Source organism: Dipodomys merriami, unplaced genomic scaffold (genome assembly GCF_024711535.1).
Source record: "Dipodomys merriami isolate MVZ:Mamm:240054 unplaced genomic scaffold, mDipMer1.0.p SCAF_4, whole genome shotgun sequence".
NCBI lineage: Eukaryota > Metazoa > Chordata > Mammalia > Rodentia > Heteromyidae > Dipodomys > Dipodomys merriami.
Genome location: NW_027205603.1, coordinates 92,506,570 through 92,525,940, shown reverse-complemented (window position 1 = coordinate 92,525,940; position 19,371 = coordinate 92,506,570). Strand labels below are relative to the sequence as shown.

Genomic DNA, 19,371 nt, shown 5'->3' with positions numbered 1-19,371 from the left:
CTCCCCTTGGGCGTCCTCCACCTCCAGCCTCTTAGAAGGGACCGAAGGCCCTCCCTTCCCCCAGCTGCGCAGGGGAGGAACTCTTGGGGGTCGCTGGGGCCTGGTCCCATCAGCTCTGGGGTTCCACCACTGTAGGGGGGAAGGCGGAAGCCCCTCGACAACTGAAGGGGACGGAGCGTGCGGGGACCCTAAAGTCTAGCGAGGCGTGCGTGTGGGGAATCTGGGTCTGGTCTCTGCCACCCGGCCCGAGCCTGCTCCTGCTCCCCGGGCCCGAGGGGCCGCGAGGCTGAGCCCGGGCGAGCGCGCGGGACTCGCGCACCAGCGACGGGCAGGGTCCTGGGCGGGGCCGGCCGCGCCCCCCTCTGAGTGCTGAGCCCCGCAGGGCCCCGCTGCGGCGGGGGGGGGGGCGGCGAGCCTCGGTGCCGCGCCCGCGCCAGGGGGCTGGGGAGGGTTCCGGATACCCCCGGCCTCCCCCGCTTCTCTGTCTGTCTGTCTGTCTGTCTCTGGCTCTCTGGCTCTCTCGCTCCCTCTCTCCATGAAGCTACCAGCCTGCGGAACCCCGTTTCTCTCCCTCAGCCCTCGGTCCTTCAAACTCTGTGTGTGCGCACTTGGGGAAGCGGGGTGCTAGCCGCCCGCCTCCTCCTCGCCTCCAGCCTCCGCCCAGACTCGGGGGCGGCTCGGCGCCCAGCCCCCACTCGGGCAGCACCCGTCCCCGAGTGAACCCCGCAACCCCCGGCGGCCCAGGTCGCCTCGCTCGGGCGCCCTGGGCGTGCGTGCGCGCCGGGCACCGCACTTGGTCTGCAGCAGGAGCTGCCTCCCCCGGCCGCGTCGCCAGCTGGCTGGGGACCAGGCGGGAGGTGGCGCGCCCGGGAGGCTGCGAGGGGGGGGGGAGGGAGGCGGGAGAGAAGCGGGAGGGAGGGAGAGGAGGAGGAGGAGGAGGGAGGGAGGGAGGGAGGCTGAGCCTCCAAGTAGCCTGGCCCCCGCCCCCCTCGGCCCTCCCGCCCGAGCGGGGCTGTCAAGCGCAAACACACACAGGCGCGCACACACGTACGAACACATCCACTCGGGCTCCCTCCGGCGCGCACGCACGCAGCGCCCGGGGCAGAGCGGAGCCGAGCCGCCTCGCGGACGCCTGGACGCCAGAGGGTCCGGAGTCGGCGGGCGGCTCATGCGCCCGCGTCCGCCTCCGCCCGGGCCCCGCAGCTCCTCCAGGCCCGCGGCCCCGCGCCCGCCGCCGCCGCCGCCGCGCCCGCCGCCCCCGGAGCCGCCGGCCGGCCGGCCGCGCACCTGCCTCTCCGCCCCCGAGGGAGCCGCGCCCGCCGCGCCGCGGGCCCCGCAGCCTCGCCGCTGCGCCCCGTTCCCGAGCCTCGGAGGCTGAGCGGAGCAAACTTCGCGGAGCGAGCGGCCGACCGCGCGGCGGGCACCCCGCGGGGTGCCCCCGCGTGCCCAGGTGGGCCGGGGCGCGTTCGGACCGTAGGGGCGCGTTCGGACCGTAGGGCATCGGGGCTGCGGCGCTCGCGGCCGGCCCGGCCGGGGGGGCCCCGCGGGCGGCGGAGGCGCCCCACTTCTCAAACTTTTTTCCTTTCCTGCCCTGTCCCCCGGCCCGAGGGGGCGGCGAGCACCGGGGAGGCGCCCACCCCTCGGGGCCGACGCCACGCTGGAGGGGCCCGGGAGCGCGTCCCCCGCCGAGGGGCGGCCGCCGCGGGAAGCGGAGCCCCTTCCCGGGCTGCCCACCCCGGCTCCCGAGGTCCGCGAGGCTGAGCCCGAGGAGGAGAGGGATGAGAGGGGCGGGGTGCCGGGCGAAGCGCAGCCCGCGCACAGCGAGGGCGAGGGCGAGGGCGACGACGACGACGACGACGACGATGAAGAGCCCCCCTGCCTGGTCCCGGTCACCGAGCGGAGCTGCCAGAGCCAGGCTTGGCGCACCGTGACCGTGTCGGTGTCCGTGCACCACGACGCCCGACCGCAGCGCTCGGGCAGCCTCCAGTGCCTGCCCGCGGCGTCCGCGTCCGCGGCGCCCGAGCCCGAGCCGCCCGTGGTCCGCCAGCCCTCCCCGCGCCGCGCCCGCGCCCGCGCCCGGGGCGAAGGACCAGGCGAGAGCGACGGCGACGAGCTCCAAGTTCAAGGCGAGGGCGAAGAAGGCGAAGGCGGAGGCGAAGGCGCGGGCGAGAGCGCGGGCGAGGGTGAGGGCGAGGGCGAGGGCGAGTGCGAGGGGCACGGGGAAGGCCACTGCCCGGGATTCGGGGGCCACATCAGGTTCCCGGGCTGGTGCTACTGCTGCTGCTGCTGCCACGGCCTGAAACTCGCCAGCAAGCACGGGCGCAACGCCGTCCGCCGGGTGCTGCAGTGGGACCGGCGCGGCTGCCAGGCGGTGGGCCACGTCCCGCTCGCCGGCTCCTTCATGGCCGCCATGAAGCGGCAGAACGTGCGGACCCTGTCGCTCATCGCCTGCACCTTCACCTACCTGCTGGTGGGCGCCGCCGTGTTCGACGCCCTCGAGTCCGACCACGAGATGCGCGAGGAGGAGAAGCTCAAGGCGGAGGAAGTCCGCATCCGGGGCAAGTACAACATCAGCACCGATGACTACCGCCAGCTCGAGCTGGTCATCCTGCAGTCCGAGCCTCACCGCGCCGGCGTCCAGTGGAAATTCGCCGGCTCCTTCTACTTCGCCATCACCGTCATCACCACCATAGGTAAGCCGCCGCGGGGGAGCCCCGGGGAGCCGCCTGCGCGCGCCCCGCGCGTCCCGGGAGAAGTTCGGGGGGGGGGCCGAGAAAACACAACTTTTTGGTGGGGCTATCCCCCCCTTCCCGGTCTCAGGCCCCATTCTCTACGGCGGGCGGAGGGGAGGTGGGAGGAGAAGATCCTGCTCCTCCCCAGTGTCTCACCCCGGGGTGGCCGGCGCACAGGAACCCCGGGCGGGCGGGCGCGGGGCAGAGGCGCCACTTTGGCCTTGCAGATACCCACCCGCCCGCACGCCGGCCGCCAGGGCTTGCACTGACTACCTCTGGGGAAAAATTGGAGAGAGCTAGCCTGGCACCTAAGGTGTCCCGACACTTGGGGTGGCAGGAGATTGTTCCTAGGCTGTCGGGGGTGGGGCAGGGAGTACTGATCTCTATGGCCTGGGGTCCCTTTAGTCTTCTCTGAGCCCGGTTTTCACCACCCATACCCCCCTCCCCTTTTCTTAGAGTTCTTGGAGCATCAGGTCCCTAGGAGGGAGGGTTTGCTCCTCGGAGGGAGCTTGGGTTGGAGATAGCCTCAGGGGAATTGCTCTGGGCACCCAGAGGAACACCTGTCGCCCACTTGGTCTGAATATCACCCCAAAATGGGGACAGTAAGCTCCCTCTGGGGACAAGGTCCAGTTGGAACAACATGGGAACCCCCCCCCAAATTCTGCACCCAGGGCGCTGTCCACAGAGCAAGGTCTCTGGTGGGTCCCTTGGATGGCGGCCCACTGAGGCTGGGGGGTGGTGGGAGACACTGCAGACACTCTGCAGGGGACCTGTGGGGATTTGAGCAGGTCCTTTGGGGCCAATGGTTATGGTGGAGAGGACCGCAGGGCTGGCAGGTGGTGGCTCTGTGGTTGGCACACTGCCTCACCAGTGCGGCGCCTCCGCCCCATCCGTACTGGGTCTCTGCAGTCCATGTTGCCCCTGTGCCCTGAGCAGATGATCCTCCTTTCCCACTTCTGCCCCTCTGGTTTTACCTCTCTGGACCTTCTCTAGTTTGCCTTTGATACTATTCTTTGTCTGAAAAGCTAAGGATCGCTCCATGTCATATGCAACAGGAAGCGCAGCCCGGGGTGGCCTGTCTTTCCTTCTTCCTTGAAAAGACTTTTTAAGAGTCATCATGTTTGAGATGTTTAATTCATTGATGTATGTGTTTCATGCAACCCACTTCCTTCTGTCATATCCAGAGCCAGCTTTGCCAAGCTGGCCCTGTCCACCCTGCCCCGCATGGCCACACAGCCCAGTCCACCCCTCCCCGCTGCGTGCCAGCCTCAGACAGGACCGGTTGGTCATTGCTGCCATTTCTGTCCTCAAACTGCGTTGCTGGTCTGCAGCTGTGCAGGTTACTTGCTTGTTGGGGGCTGGAGGCCCGGGGCCAGGGTTGTTCTCTGAAGAGCTGAGGACCCTCAAGCTCCATCCCCAGGGAGGGGGAGAGGGAGGAAGGGGAGAAAAGCCCTCATGGTTTCGGATCGAGATCCCAGACAGGTGAGATTGGTCAGCAGGCTGTTCTGGAGTCAGCCAGCATAAGGACTGGCTGGTGGCTCCCAAGGCTTGAGGGACACATCTAGCTAAAAGCGAACCCAGACATGTTCCAGATTTCTCCTAAAAAACAAACGATTGCGATGGATGAAGTCCTTAACGAGGTGGTTCTGGTCTCATGGTTAAATTAGCAGAGAGTGTAGCGAAGCACCACGTCTGCTCCCTACCTCCTCACCCCAGTGCAGGGGCCGCTGGAAAAAAAAATGCCGGGTTTCTCATTTCCTTTAGGAAATTTTCCACTGATTTTCTGAAAAGAAAGGTCAGAAAATGCACCCACACACATGCACATGGACACATGCATACATCCACAGCACACACACCCTCTCGCATGCACACATGCACACACATGCACATCCCCACACGTGTATACACATGTGCACACACAAGCACACACATTCACACACTCCTATGCACACATGCACACACAAGGCACACATTCACATGCACAGATGTGCACCCACACTCACACACGTACTCCCATACATATCCACATGTGCACACACAAGGTGCACATGTGTACAGACTCACATAGACTCACACGTACATATATTCAGATGCACTCGGGGGTGCTGGTGGGATCCACACACCCACAGCGGTGAGGCACTGTGCATTTCTTGGATGACTACTTAATCCAGCCTCATGTTCTTTGGCCTAAGAAGGTATTCAGTCAAAGTGCTTAAATGTCTAAGAAACCAAGCACCTTTCCAGTTAATTCTGTTTGTTATTTTTAAAATAGAAATGCAAATGAAGGTGCTCTTAGACCTAGGACAAAAACCAGCCCCAAGCCGTACCCTCCAGGACGCTGTCTTCCATGGACAGTGACATTAACGACTCAGGTCAATGGGGCACCGTTATGTTTAATCCACCCTTCAGTGATTCCTATTACATGCGGCAACTTTGCACCAGACTCCAAAGCTGCAACAGGAGTCCCTAGCGCTGGGTGTCTGCTAAGGATCGTTGCTTCTCACAGGAGTTATTAATCACTCTGTGAAATGGATTTTCAAAACATATACATTTACCACTTTGGGTTGAATCTGTGGCCGAGCCTTGGAGAAAGGCTTGGAAGGATATTGCCCAGGTGTCTTTCCCCCTCTCTTGGGTGCCCTGGGCATGGCCAGTGTCCTGATAACCAGGAAGCCCAACGGCACAGCCAGCTCTCCTGGGGCACAGGTGGTTACGTCATTCATCTGCTTTGCGCTCCGAGTCTTCCATGGGTGCATGGCCAGGCCACTTGTAGCTCTTCCAAAGAGATTTGATTATTTAGTTTGAAAATTAGTGCTGGTGAAGCCCGAGGCCTCTGCATGGGAGGACTCTATTTTCACCCTAACCTGATTTGCCTGACTCAGGGGGGCACTTGAACCCCTCTCCCCAAACCTGTTGATGGAGTTGGCCGTGCTGGGCAGGGTCTGGAAGTGTGGGGCGCGTTCTGTGTGAGGTTGTTCTGCGTGGGGCTGAGGTGGGTGTTGAGTAGGCGCTTCTGGTGCCCCCTCATCTCCTCTCCACAGTAGGGGCTTAAGACTAAGATTGAACCCCATCCTCTCCTCCCGCCGCGACATTGCTGGAGCCCATACCGCTACCTCGGATCATCGGAAAGGAAGAAACTAGATTTTGTCTGCAGAGCTGTGGAGGACAATTTAGGAGAAATGGTTTGCGGGGGTGGGTGGGGGAAGAGAAGGGAAGATGGGGGTTTTCTTCCTTGGCCAAGGTTTAGAAGGGGAAGAAGCAAAGCACACAGACACTGCAGCGGCTGCGCTCCTCAGGCTCCAGGGGTCCAGGAGCTGAGTGACTGGCTTACGGGGCTGGCGCTCGCTCTGAGCGGGCCTGGGCCCACCACACCTGCTTTACATACATCAGAGCACGGGGACCCCTTCTGTTTCCAGCCATAGACACTGAGAACGGACCTCGCAGACCAGCAGCGTGTTCAATGCGTTCCAGCTCTCCCCAGAGTCATGTGTGAGGCACAGTTCACATGTGCCTTACCTGTGCAGCCTGCTGCCAAGGCTCTGGGGACAGCTAGATGGCCGCAAGATAAGGCTTGGCGTTGCGGGGGGGAGAGGGGGCAGCACTCAAATGATTACACCTAGAGTGAAAGGCAGCTAAGATACCTAAGCCCAGTGACTGCCTTAGTTTACCCTATGACACTTGGCTTAGCACAAACACACACACACACACACACACGCACACACATGCACAGTCCCTGTGTGTGCCCCTGTACTTCTCTCTCAATGCCAACTTCGTTGGTCACATTCATTCTGCACCTTCAGGTCTGGCACAGCGTGGCCATCTCATAACGGTTTGCTGCCGAGTTGCTAGAATGGTGCCGGAGGACAGACACAGACACAGACACACAGACACACAGACACACACAGACACACACACACACACACTCACACAGAGATACACTTAGACACACAAATATACACACAGACACACATGCACACACTCTCAGACACAAATGCACACACAGACACTCAGACACACACACAGCCCTTGTGTGTGCCCCTGCACTTCTCTCTCAATGCCAGCTTCGTTGGTCACATTCATTCTGCACCTGCAGGCCCGGCACAGAGTGGCCATCTCATAATGGTTTGCTGCAGAGCCGCTGGAATGGTGCCAGAGGATGGACACAGACACAGACACACACATGCACACACACACTCAGACACACAGATGTATACACAGACACACACACACACATGCACACATACACACACACAGACACACACTTGCAGAGACATACTCAGACACACAAATGTATACAGACACACATGCACGCACTCTCAGACACAAATGCGCACACACTCAGACACACCTGCACACACATTCAGATACTCACACACAGACACACATGCACAGCCTAGTGTGTGCCCCTGCATTTCTCTCTCAAAGCCAACTTTGTTGGTCACATTTATTCTGCACCTTCAGTTCTGGCACAGAGTGGGCATCTCATAAGGTTTGCTGCGGAGCTGCTGGAATGGTGCCAGAGGACGGACACACACACACATGCATAGACACACATGCACAGACACACACGCATACACATACACACATACACACATGCGCAGACACACATGCACACACACGCAGACACACATGCACAGACACACACACAGACACACATCTACATACTCAGACACAAAGGCACACACAGACACACACTCAGATACACACTCACACAGAGACACACACTCAAACACAAATTCACAGACACACATACACACACTAAGACACAAATGCACACACAGACACATACTCAGACACATGCACACACAGTCAGACACAAATGCACACACAGACACAGACACACACAGACACACGGACACACACATACTGAGATACACATGCTCACTCTCTCCCTCTCCCACACACTTTGTTCGTGAGGCTGCCTCACGTGAGGAAACTGAGGCAGAGACCGCACAGTGCGGGGCAATTAGGATCTCCTCACTGCGGGCTGGGGCAGCAGGCTGGGCCTGTGGAGTGCCCACCGGTGCTCAGGAAACCCACACAGCCATTCCCAAGGAAGGGCCCTGCCATGCAGGGCACCGTGGGCAGGCCTGGAGGATGGGGGCTCCCATTGGCACTCAGGGAGGAGGCTTCGGGGCACAGGAATGCTGCAGATGGCTGTGGACAGCCATCTTCCCAGACCCTCCTACCCTGGCCCAGTCCTGCCCCGGCAGATGGCCTGCTTGCGGGTGGCATAGAGGAGGCAGAGACGTGGGGGCCTTTCTGGCGTGGGGGGTGGGGGGCTGTGTCAGATACCTTTCCTTAGGTGTACGGAGATACACAGCCCGGTGCTGATGTGTGCCATGCTCTGCCTTCACCTGCTCTTTCCCGGCTCAGGAAAGAGAGCCAGCCGGGGCAGAGAGGAGCAGGAGGCACACGAGTCACAGAGGTCATCCCTTTCTGCCTGCATCCAGGACGGTCATCCGCCCCCCCAGCCCCCCTCACCCCCAGGCAGCCCCGCCCACCGTGTGTCACTCACCCTCTGGGGACTGGCAGCCCCTGAACCACTCAAAGCTTGCCCGCCACCCACTCCCACGGGCCCCGTGTCACTCCGCCCTGCCTCCTGCCCTTTCGCTCCTCACCTGCCATCTTACAGGAGGGGGCTCCCCCTGCCCCTCATCTTTCTTCTCCTTACACAGACACCCTGAATCACCCTCCCCGCAGTCTCCATCTGCCACCATTCACTAGCATTCATTCCCAACCCACCACCCATCTCCCATCCCTCCATTCACCCAGCATTCACCCCTCCACCACCGCCTTATCCTCCATCCCTCCATTCACCTAACACCCCCCTCCTACACCACGCCCTCACCCCTCCATCCCTCCATTCACCTGTCATTAGCTCCACCCTTTCCCACCTCACTCAGGCCCACTCTTTCACCCAATGGGCGGCCTGGTTTCAGATCAGTCTTTACTAACCCTTCATTTCCTCCCTTCTCCCTTCTCCACCGCAGTGTCCGGGCTCCACTGTGTTCTTTCCCTCCCCCCTGCCAGCGCATGCTGGGCCTCTTCACCTGACCCTCACCTTTCTCCGCTAGCATTTCACTTCTTTTTCTTTGAGGCAGCTCACCACGTCTCGGCCTCTGCGTCCTGGCTTCCCTTCCCTTCCTGCCAGCGTATCGCTCCCCTCGCTGCTCTGGCCGCTCCCCTCGCTGCTCTGGCCGCTCCCCTCGGTGCTCTGGCCGCTCCCCTCGGTGCTCTGGCCACCCACCTCCTGTGCCGGGGCGTCTCAGCCCCGCCAACCAACCGCTGTGCCTTCGGTGCACCTGCCTTTCACTTTCTCCTCGGCCTTGACACAGTGCCCTGTGCACCTGCCATTCGTTTCGGCATCTGCCTTCGTATCAGTCAGCCCTCCACCACACACCTGCGCCTCACCCCCTCCTCCTTTGTGTCTCTCTGTCTTCAGGCATCAGCCACGCTGCCATCACCTGTGCTCCATCCAGCCCTCCATGTTTCTGTGGTTCCTTCCTCCTCAGCCATCAGCCGCTGTCTCCTGCACACCTCACTTGTACTTCTCCACATGGTATTAGCTAGTCTTCAGTGACCTGCCCCTCCAAGCACCGGCCTCCCGGCCTCCTCGCCTCCACCCGCTCCTTTCATCCAGTGTCTCTGCTTGTACTTTCATTCATTCCTCACTCACTTCCCTACTCTACTGGGTGAATTTGCCTCCTCCCTGCCCCCTGTGGTACCCTTCATGCTGGGCCTCCCACAAGGGCCAGGGTCACACCTGAGTGTTTCAGGGAAGAGGGTTCTGGAACCTATGAATTTGGAACCACACCCCCACCTTCCCCCCACCATGCCTGCCCTGACAGAGGCAGGGTTCAGATGATTGTTCTCTCAAGATCTTCCCTTGAGTGTCTACAAAAATATCCCTCTGTATTGGCTGGGTAGGGACCAGAACCCAAGCCCTGGAATTGAAACCCAGGCACACAGCACGAGCAGGTGCATGGACTGAGAGCAGGAGGTATGGAGAAATTCACAGTGGGGCAGAAGAGACCATTCAAGAGCATCTGTGAGTGTGCCCGCCTGGCTTGCCACGGCATGGAGGCCAGATGCCAGCCACTGGGCCCCACATTTGCCCTGTTGATGCTGGCTGGCCCCAGTCTGGGGTCTTGGTGTAAGCCAAGTCCGGAGGGATGACAGAGCTGGCAAGGAGCAGCAGGTGCATCTACACAATGGAGTGGACCTCCTCCTCGTCAGACCTGGTAGGAGACACGGCGTTGGGGTGGGGTGGGGCTGGATAAGGGCGGGCTGTGGCTGGGGAGGGGTGGCACGCACAAACTGCGTTGGTATGGCACGAGGGATGGACATCGAGCAGGCCTCTTGCGGGTGGGGCAGGTCTCCGTCCTCTCTCTGCTCTTGTGGGTGATGGATCTAGATGTCGCGGCTTCTTAGAGCCTTGCTGTGCTCCTGCACAGACCAGCAGGGTGAGAGGACAGCCCAGGCCTCTGTGATCTTGTTGCGCCCCCGCGAAGATGGACGCAGCCTTTGGAGGAGGGAGGCTGAGGGGGGGGGCAGCAGGTTGTGGGACCGGGGGCAGCACAGATGTCATTCAGAGAGGCCAGACTTCCCAACTCCATTTTCCCAGGAGAAGATGGCTTCCTGGGACCCTAATGACGAATCTGTCACCATGGTGGCCCCCTGTGGCCGCCATTCCCCTGCACCCAGTCCATTGAACACCATTCTCTTTGGTCACACTCAGGTCTTCAGCCTGAGTTCCAGCTCGCCTGCCCTAGCCCTCTGTATCATGTGTATGATCGTGCATAGCCCGGGACCCTAACCCTGCTGTGCCCCGCCCAGGCTGGCGCGGTGTGCTCACTAGGTACCAAGGCTGTCACCACACCCTGGCCAGAAGGTGGCTGTGGGTGTCTGCGGTCATGAGCCCCCCTGGGGAGGGTGTGGCTGTATCCCTCATCTCAGGGTCCTGGTCAGCTGTCCACATACGGGGCCCTACATGGTGTGTGCAGATTGAGTTCAGGAAAGATACCCGGGAACAAGAGATGTCCTAAGGGCCCAGGAGAGAGTGCAGGAAGCCTGGGCAGCACCTGGGGTCCTTGTGGCTGAGAGGTACAGAGAGTAGATGCCTTTTCTAGAGATAAGGACATGTTGGGATGCATGTTCCAACTAAAAAACTCTGGCACTGAGGAGATTTGTCTGGTATCCACTGGGAACAGTGTTTAGGTCAGAGGGTCCCAAACTCCAAAGAAGTGGGAGTTAGTATGCATTGGCCAGCAAAGCAGGGAAAATGGGAAGTGATGGCAGAGAATGCTGACAAAGAGGAGCTAGTTCCCATACGCTTTCTTGGTTCTTACGTGGTTTGGAAATATGTGGAATTAGTTACCAACATGTTTTTATCTTTTGTGAGAGTCATGTTATATTTATTTTGCATTCTTAATGTTTTAATTTTTACCCCTAGCTTTATGTGTTGGCAGTCATCAGGGTTTTTTTTTTTTTTACTCCCATTAAAAATATGCAAATATATTAAAGGCTATGTGTTTTCCTCAATGTGTTACTTTGGCTGCATCTCATTGGTCTATTATGATTAATTTTACTTGTAAGACATTTGCAAGTGAGTTTTTCTTTTTTCCTATAGTAAATTGGAAGTGTGTATTTCAAGTCACACACACACACACACACACACACACACACACACACACACACACACACACACACACTGATGTATTCACCAGAAACATGAGACTTGCAGTCCGACTATCTGCCACTGTCCTGTCATGATGATTTCCCAACTGTCAACAGTAAGTATCCAATGAGGTTTTTGGGAGGTGCATCACTGTCTTCCATACACCTAGAACAGCTAACATAGATGGGAGCACATTTCAAACACTGTAAAATATTCACATAAATATAACATTATGACTTTCATTTTTTCATTTTCAGCATACATTAATTATTCAAACACTAAATTGTACACATACTAAATAGCAATTGAACAAGTACTATATAATTAAAATACATACAAGATTTGGAAATTGATGGTTAAATACACATGCAAATATTATACAATTAATGTATGCTAAATATTATATAATATGAATATTATTTTATCATACAAATGTACAATATTATATAATTAATATATGCTAAATATTTATATAAATATCATTTTATCACACAAAAATATAAAATTTGCATATTTTATGACTTCTTGCACTTTGTAGCTAAAGTCCCACAGTTATTTGAAAATAATATTTATCTCTTTGCTGCATTTAAAGTTCCACACAAAACTACTAACTCAGACTTGTTCAGGCCATTCAAGGTTTGGAAACTAGTGGCTAAAGGCCATCAGCCCCATCTTACAAGGTTGTAAATTGTCATCACGTTTTATATTTGTGTGTTTTAACTGGAGGAGGTCCTTTGTCCATGAACCGTCATCCCCAGGGTCACACATTAGGGTTCCTCATTCACTTAGCTCTACTTGGGCTCCTTGGTTTATAATGTTATTATGTCTTTAGCTGAGGAAGATTTATTAGGGTCTCATTCAGTGTTTTCAATTGTGTTTTGTCAGTTTCTTGATACATTTCTTGCAATTGATCAAAATTACCCCCTCTACTTCTCCCCTTCATAAAAGTTTTGACAGCTTCATATTCTGCTTCTAAACATCATATAAAGAAACTTTAACCACACTCACCCTCATTTATTCTTGACAGAAAAATGACTTTGCTGTCACTTTTTCATTTTTAACATGTATTAATTGTTCAAGTGCTGTAAAATATTCACATAACTATAACATTATGACTTTCATTTTTTTCATTTTCAGCATACATTAATTATTCAAACACTAAATTGTACACATACTAAATAGTAATTGAACAAGTACTATATAATTAAAATACATACAAGATTTGGAAATTGATGGTTAAATACACATGCAAATATTATACAATTAATGTATGCTAAATATTATATAATATAAATATTATTTTATCATACAAATGTACAATAGTATATAATTAATATATGCTAAATATTTATATAAATATCATTTTATCACACAAAAATATAAATATTATACAATTAATATATGCTAAATATTTATACATAAATATTTTATCATACAAACATGCAATTATTTTATTATACCAATACACAATTAATATATGCTAAATATTACTTATATAACATATTGATATTATTATGTATTATATTGTTTTGTATATGCTAATATATGTAAATATAAATATATAATATTTAGCATATATAAATTGTATATTTGCATGTAAGTATAAATTGTACAATTAATATTTAGCATATATTAATTGTATAATGTTTGCATGTATGTTTCACATATGCATATCTTTAATTAACCCTCTTCCACACTATCTCTGTCCCCTATCCATCGTTGTTCAAGCTTTCAGTGAGATTCCTTATGGCCTCTTCATACATAGACACATTGTATTCCAATACTATTCATCCTACATCATTCCTTCTCCTCTCTTCTGCATCCTCCCAACTGTTGCATTTACAATCATGCTCTCTCTCTGTGCATTTGTTTATATGTATGCCTTTTAAGCCTTGAGTCTTCAAATGAGTGAAGATATGTGATATTTGGCTTTTGGAGGGAGCTTGACTAATCTCAGGCAACACAACAATCTCCAGTTCTATCTTCAAATGACATAATTCCATTTTTCTTTATGATTGGTAATATAATGTGTATCATATTTAATGCATCCATTCTTGGTTGTTGAGTGTCCTGGCTAATTCTGTCCTTTGGCCACTATGGACAAAGCTGAAATAAACATGGTATGTAAGTGTCTATTTTATATATTAATTTGGACTCCAGATAGATGCTATACTCTAGATAAGAATGGTATAGGGTATCATAAAATAGGTCTGTTTTATTATTTTGAGGAACCTCCATCCTGACTTGAACAGTTTTTATTCCCACCAGTGGTGTATAAGCATTCCTGTATCTCTGAATCTTCGCTAGCATTGCTTGTTTTTGATGGTGTGACTGGATTGCCATTCTGACTGGAGTGAGATGGAATCCTGTGTAGTTCTGATTTTCACTTCCTTTGTGGTTAAGGATGTTGTACATTTCTTCATGTGTTTATTAGTCATTTACTATTTGTGTTATTTGTTCTTTTATTATTTAGTTTTTTGAGCTTCTGGATATTAATTCTTCTTCTTTCTTCTTCTTCTTCCTTCTTTCTTCTTCTTCCTCCTCCTTCTTCCTTCTTCTTCTTCCTCCTTCTTCTTCCTCCTCCTTCTTCTTCTTCCTTCTTCCTTCTCCTTCTTCTTCCTTCTCCTTCTTCCTCCTCCTCCTTCTTCCTCCTTCTTCTTCTTCCTCCTTCTTCTTCCTCCTCCTCCTCCTCCTCCTCCTCTTCCTCCTTCCCCCTTCTTCCCCCTTCTTCCCCCTCCTTCCTCCTTCTTCTCCTTCTCCTTCTCCTTCTCCTTCTTCTTCTCCTTCTCCTTCTTCTTCTTTTTGGCAATGTGGGGCTTGAACTCAGGGCCTGTGCCCTGTCCCTGAACACTTCTGCTCAAGGGTCGTGCTCTACCACTTTGAGCCACAGTTCCACTTCCAGTTTTTGGTTGGTTAATTGGAGATAACAGTCTCTTGGGGACTTTTCTGCCTGGGCTGGCTTCAAACGGTGGTCCTCAGCTCTCAGCCTCCTGAGTAGCTAGGATTACAGGTATGAGTCACTGGTACCCAGATGGCTATTAATTCTTTATCCATTGAATCACTGGCAGATATTGTCCTATTCTGTGGTTTATATTTTGATTCTGGTAATTGATTCTTTTGCTGTGCAGACACTTTTTTTTTTTTTTTTTTTTGGGTCCGGTCGTGGGGCCTGAACTCTGGGCCTGGGCGCTGTCCCTCAGCTCTTTAGCTCAAGGCTAGCGCTCTACCACTTGAGCCACAGCGCCACCTCCAGCTTTTTTCTTTTTGCTTATGTGGTGCTAAGGAATCAAACCCAGGGCCTCAGGCATGCAAGGCAAGTGCTCTACCACTGAGCCATCTTCCCAGCCCCTGTGCAGACACTTTTTTTTAACTTGATGTACTTTTATTTTATATTTTAAATTTCTTTTTAGTATTTTACTATTTTATTTGCCTATCCTGGGTCTTGAAGTCTGGGCCTGGGCACTGTCCCTCAGCTTCTTTTGCTCAAGGCAAACAATTCTACCATTTGAGCCACAGAACCACTTCCAGCTTTTAAAATTTAAAAATGTTTTATTGTAAAGGTGATGTACAGACAGGTTGTAGTTACCTCAGTCAGATAATAAGTTTGATGTATTTTTATTTGTGAATTCTTGGTGTTATAGTCTGGGCAATTAGGGGTCGTCATCAGAAAACAATTGGCTGTGCCGATGACTTCAGGGTTTTTCTTATGTGTTCCTGTGGTAGGTCCAGAGCATTATGCCTTTGGTACATTTGCAGGTGATATTTTACAAGGTGAGAGATAAGGTTTATGTTTTGGTCTCTCACATGTAGATAAAATAGTTTCTCCAGCATACTTTTTGAAGGGGCTGCCTTTTCTCCAGTGTTTGGGTTTTTTCTCTCTTTTTTAGAAAACTTAAATGCCTGTAGCTTTGTGATTTTATTTCTTGGTCTTCTACCCTGTTTCATTGGCCTTATGTCTGTTTTTGTGCCAGTTCCATGCTATTTTTGTTATTATGTGTCTGTAGTGTAATTTGTAGTATTGTGATACTCCCAGCATTGCTATTCCCCCCCACCTCAGGATTGCTTAGGCTATTTTGGGGTCTGCTTGTGCTTTCTAATGAATTTCAGGATTGATTGTCCTGTCTATGTGAAAAATGACATTGATATTTTGATGGATATTGCATTAAATCTGTTTGAAGTATATTGTGGATTGCTTTCAATAGTGTAGCCATTTTCATGATATTAATTTGGCCAATCCATGAACATGGTAGGTCTTTTTATCTTTTTGAGTCTTCTTTAATTTCTTTCTTCAAGATCCCATAGTTTTCATTGTAGAGATGTTTTGTAACTTTGTTTAAGTTAATATCTACTTTAAAAAAAGTTTTTGAGGTTATTCTGAATGGGATTGTTCTAATTTCTTTCTCAGCTTTTTTATTGTTGGTATATAGAAAAGCTACTGATATTTGAATGTTGATTTTATGTCTTGTTATGTTGCTAAAAGTGTTCATTAGATCCAGGAGATTTTTGGTTGACCCTTTAGGGTCTTAAAAATATAGAGCTGGGCCGGGCGCTGGTGGCTCACGCCTGTAATCCTAGCTACTCAGGAGGCTGAGATCTGAGGATCGCGGTTCAAAGCCAGCCCGGGCAGGAGAGACCGTGAGACTCCTATCTCCAATAAACCACAAGAAAACCGGAAGTGGCGCTGTAGCTCAAGTGGTAGAGCGCTCGCCTTGAGCTGAAGAGCTGAGGGACAGCGCCCAGGCCCAGAGTTCAAGCCCCACGACCGACAAAAAAAAAAAAAAAAAAAAAATAGAGCTGGATAGTCTGTGCATAGAGGTAATTTGACTTCTTTCTCTAATTAAATGTCTTTTAATTCTCTTTCTTGCATTATATTTCTGGCTATGAATTCTAATACTACATTGAGTAAGAGTGGGGAGAGTAGCCAACCTTGTCTCATTATTGATCTTAGAAGAAATGATTTTGCTTTTTCCCAATTTAGCATGATGCTTGATAGAGATTTGTTATATATATATATATATATATATATATATATATATATATATATAATTATGGGTACAATACTGTTCTTAGTTGCTTCAGAGATTTTATTCTAAAAGGAATGCTGAATTTTGTTAAAGGTTTTTTTCTGCATCAATTAAGATGCCATGTGATTTATATCATTTATTTTGTTCATGTGTGGTATAATGTTTACTGATTTATGGATATTGAACCATCTTTGCATTCCTGACATAAAACTAAGTGGACCATGTTAAGTGAGTTAAAAAAAAAAAGTTGTTGAATTTGGCTTGCACATGTTTTATTTTCATGTTTTGTCAGTTTCTTCTTATAACTCTGGTAATTTTTGCTTTGTATAGTTTGAGGCTAAGTAGTTAGACACATAAAGGCTTAATTTTATTGGGGGTGGAAAAAAGCTTGCTTATATAAAACAAGCTTCTTTATTATGTTTGATATTTTATTGTCTGAAGCTTCCCCCCCCCAATATTGTTGTACCTGCTTTCTTAAACTTATTTTTTGTTGTTGTTGTTTTACAAAGGTTTGAACTTATGAGGTCACAATTGAACAGCAGGCTTTCTACTACTTGATGAATATCCCTAACCTACTTGCTTTCTTTTAATAGCATGTATATAAATGTTTATGTTTTTGACTTATTCTTAATTTTTTTCTTATAGCACACTGACATGCTTTATAACAAAAGGCACTGATATAGGTATGAAAGTCTGGTATGTGGGGCGATTTGTATACTTGAACCTTTATTGTGATTGGATAAAGGTTCAGATATTTATCAGTGCTCCCTAGAAGAAATGACAGAAATGAAAAAGTGCTATAGCTGCTGTCATCAGAACTGTTTGGTCTTGAATTGCACATAGAGTGCTTGTGTGCCTTTGGTGAAGTTTTGATGACTGGTATCCTGTTGGTGCAAGGAGCTTTGATGATCTGTGATCTGTGGCTGCAGTGTGGCTACAGAGACAAAACAGCTAGAGGCATGGACTTTCCAGGGAGTGACCAGTATGTGATGGTGCTCATCATTCTCCAGTGTTCACTGCCAGGGGCTGGGAATGCCTTATACCTGCCTTGAGACTTTGGGTACACAGAGGTTTGACTTCTACTGGCCATGTTAGTGGCTCTGTGTGCTTGACTTCTTTGTTCCCTGTAACATGAATAGCTCTCTGAGCCCTCAGTCATGACCCATCCTGTGGGCACATTTGCCTGCTCTGTCTGGGCTAACGTCTCCCCAAGTGTGAAATGAATCTTCAGCAACTGATGAAAACCTCAAACTTGCTCCAGAGTACACTAGCTGGCTTTCTTTGAAATCACAATATGTCCCAAGTGTCCCCTGTAAAATAATGGGACAGTGGAACTGGAAATGAGGAATACGACTGGCAAGGAGCATCTCTGAGTGGGAAGAGCTGGGTGTGGTGGGGAGGGGGAGCAGCAGAAGTAGATCATCTCTTCCTAGGTGTTTGGTGTCTCCCTGGCTCTAGTCCCCTCTTCTTTACCCCATCTAGAGGAGGAATCAAAGCTAAGCATTGGTCCTGAGTTCTAGATGAGGCGCTAAATGCCATGCTACCTCCATTCTTTCTCTTCCTTGCAGGTGGCATTTGCCACCAGCTGGGACTTTGCCCTCTGTGTACATTAAAAGCGCCCCTGCCTGGCTCCTACTGCTCCTGACTGAAGTCCTCTCTGTTCCTAGACCCAGGAGACCCAGACATTGGAAACACTTTGCCTTTTTTCCCCTCTGGGTTTTGTTCTCTAGTTCAGCCTAGATCCCTTCTGGGCACAGGGAAAGGCCCGCTCTGATTTTTTTTCTTTCCTCTGGGGATGACCTAAGCGTTTGTTTTAAAGAGCTGGTGGGAGGGGGAGCACCAGGCATTATGCAACACCACACTCTGACAATGCTGCCCACTCGACTTTTCCCAATTGCAGGCATTTCTGTGGCTGCTCAAGGCAGGTTCTGATGCTCATCAGAGCAGACCAAGCCATTCCTCTGCTCGGAAGCTCCTGTCCCCACAGCATCCTGTGGCCTAAGCATGCCTGCATTACTTCCCGTGGTCCTTGAACTTCAACCTCCTGCCTGCCGAGTAGCTCCTGCTCTTACCCCTCACCCCCTCCTACCCTGTCCTCTGGGCAGTCTGCTCTCGTTGTGCTTTTAAGTGCCTTTCCTGCGGGTTCCTGCAGCTCCAGGGCTCCTGCCAGCCAACACCTGTCACCCTGTATTGCATTCAGCTCTTCCTGAACTGGCCTATGTCCACCACCCCCAGCACCTCCGGGCAAGGACCATCTTCTTCACCTCCCAGTGGCTGGGTTGCCCACCCACCAATGTCTGGCACCAAGCAGGCCCTCGGAGAATGTTTGTTGAATGAACACCAGGCATGTAAATGGGGCAGCTTTCACGAGAGCTATATTTAACTGTTCTAGAATATTCTCTAGGTCTTTCAGAAAAGAAACTCCTTGAAAAAATAGCAGCCCACGAATCTGAACAGCAGGTGTTTGCAAGAAGTGGTGGGTGGTCTATTTGGAGGACATTCTACTTCCTGGGGGAACAGCATTTTCTCGGTACCCCTGGGGCTTCCTGCAAGTCCCTAGGTGCCTGCTGGCCTTACTGCTGCCTCTGTAAGTCCTAGGGCACTTGGGGGCTTAGCTTGGTTCCTGGCGTCATTCTTTAGCTTCTAGAAGGGAGAATCCTGGAAAGGGGTCTCTTCTTTCTCAACCTGGGGCTGTGCAGTGTTTCTAGCCCTCCTTTCTAAGCTTCAGGGTGGCTTACACAGTCTGGCTACAAGAGCTGCCAGCTAGTGAAATCGCAGTATCCATGCTCTGCCATCTCTCCCAAGTGGGCTGGGTCTCGTGGAGGTTGGACATTCACTCCTAGTCACCCAGGGAGGGAAGGAGCCTAGCTATCTTTGGCATTAGGGGATTAGAATATGTAGGAACGTCTGCATCTTGCCTAGGGAGGCTGACCCA

General features: G+C 51.4%; 1 protein-coding gene across 1 annotated transcript in view; it reads left to right on the top strand.

Moving 5' to 3' along the window:
* The first annotated feature begins 1,494 nt into the window (after positions 1 to 1,494).
* The window catches only part of Kcnk9 (potassium two pore domain channel subfamily K member 9), a 43,393-nt gene continuing 25,516 nt past the window's right edge, over positions 1,495 to 19,371 (top strand). The window contains exon 1 of the mRNA XM_069991460.1: positions 1,495 to 2,693. Coding sequence (XP_069847561.1) covers positions 2,402 to 2,693 — 292 coding nt within the window. The 5' untranslated portion in view covers positions 1,495 to 2,401. The remainder of the gene's footprint in view (positions 2,694 to 19,371) is intronic.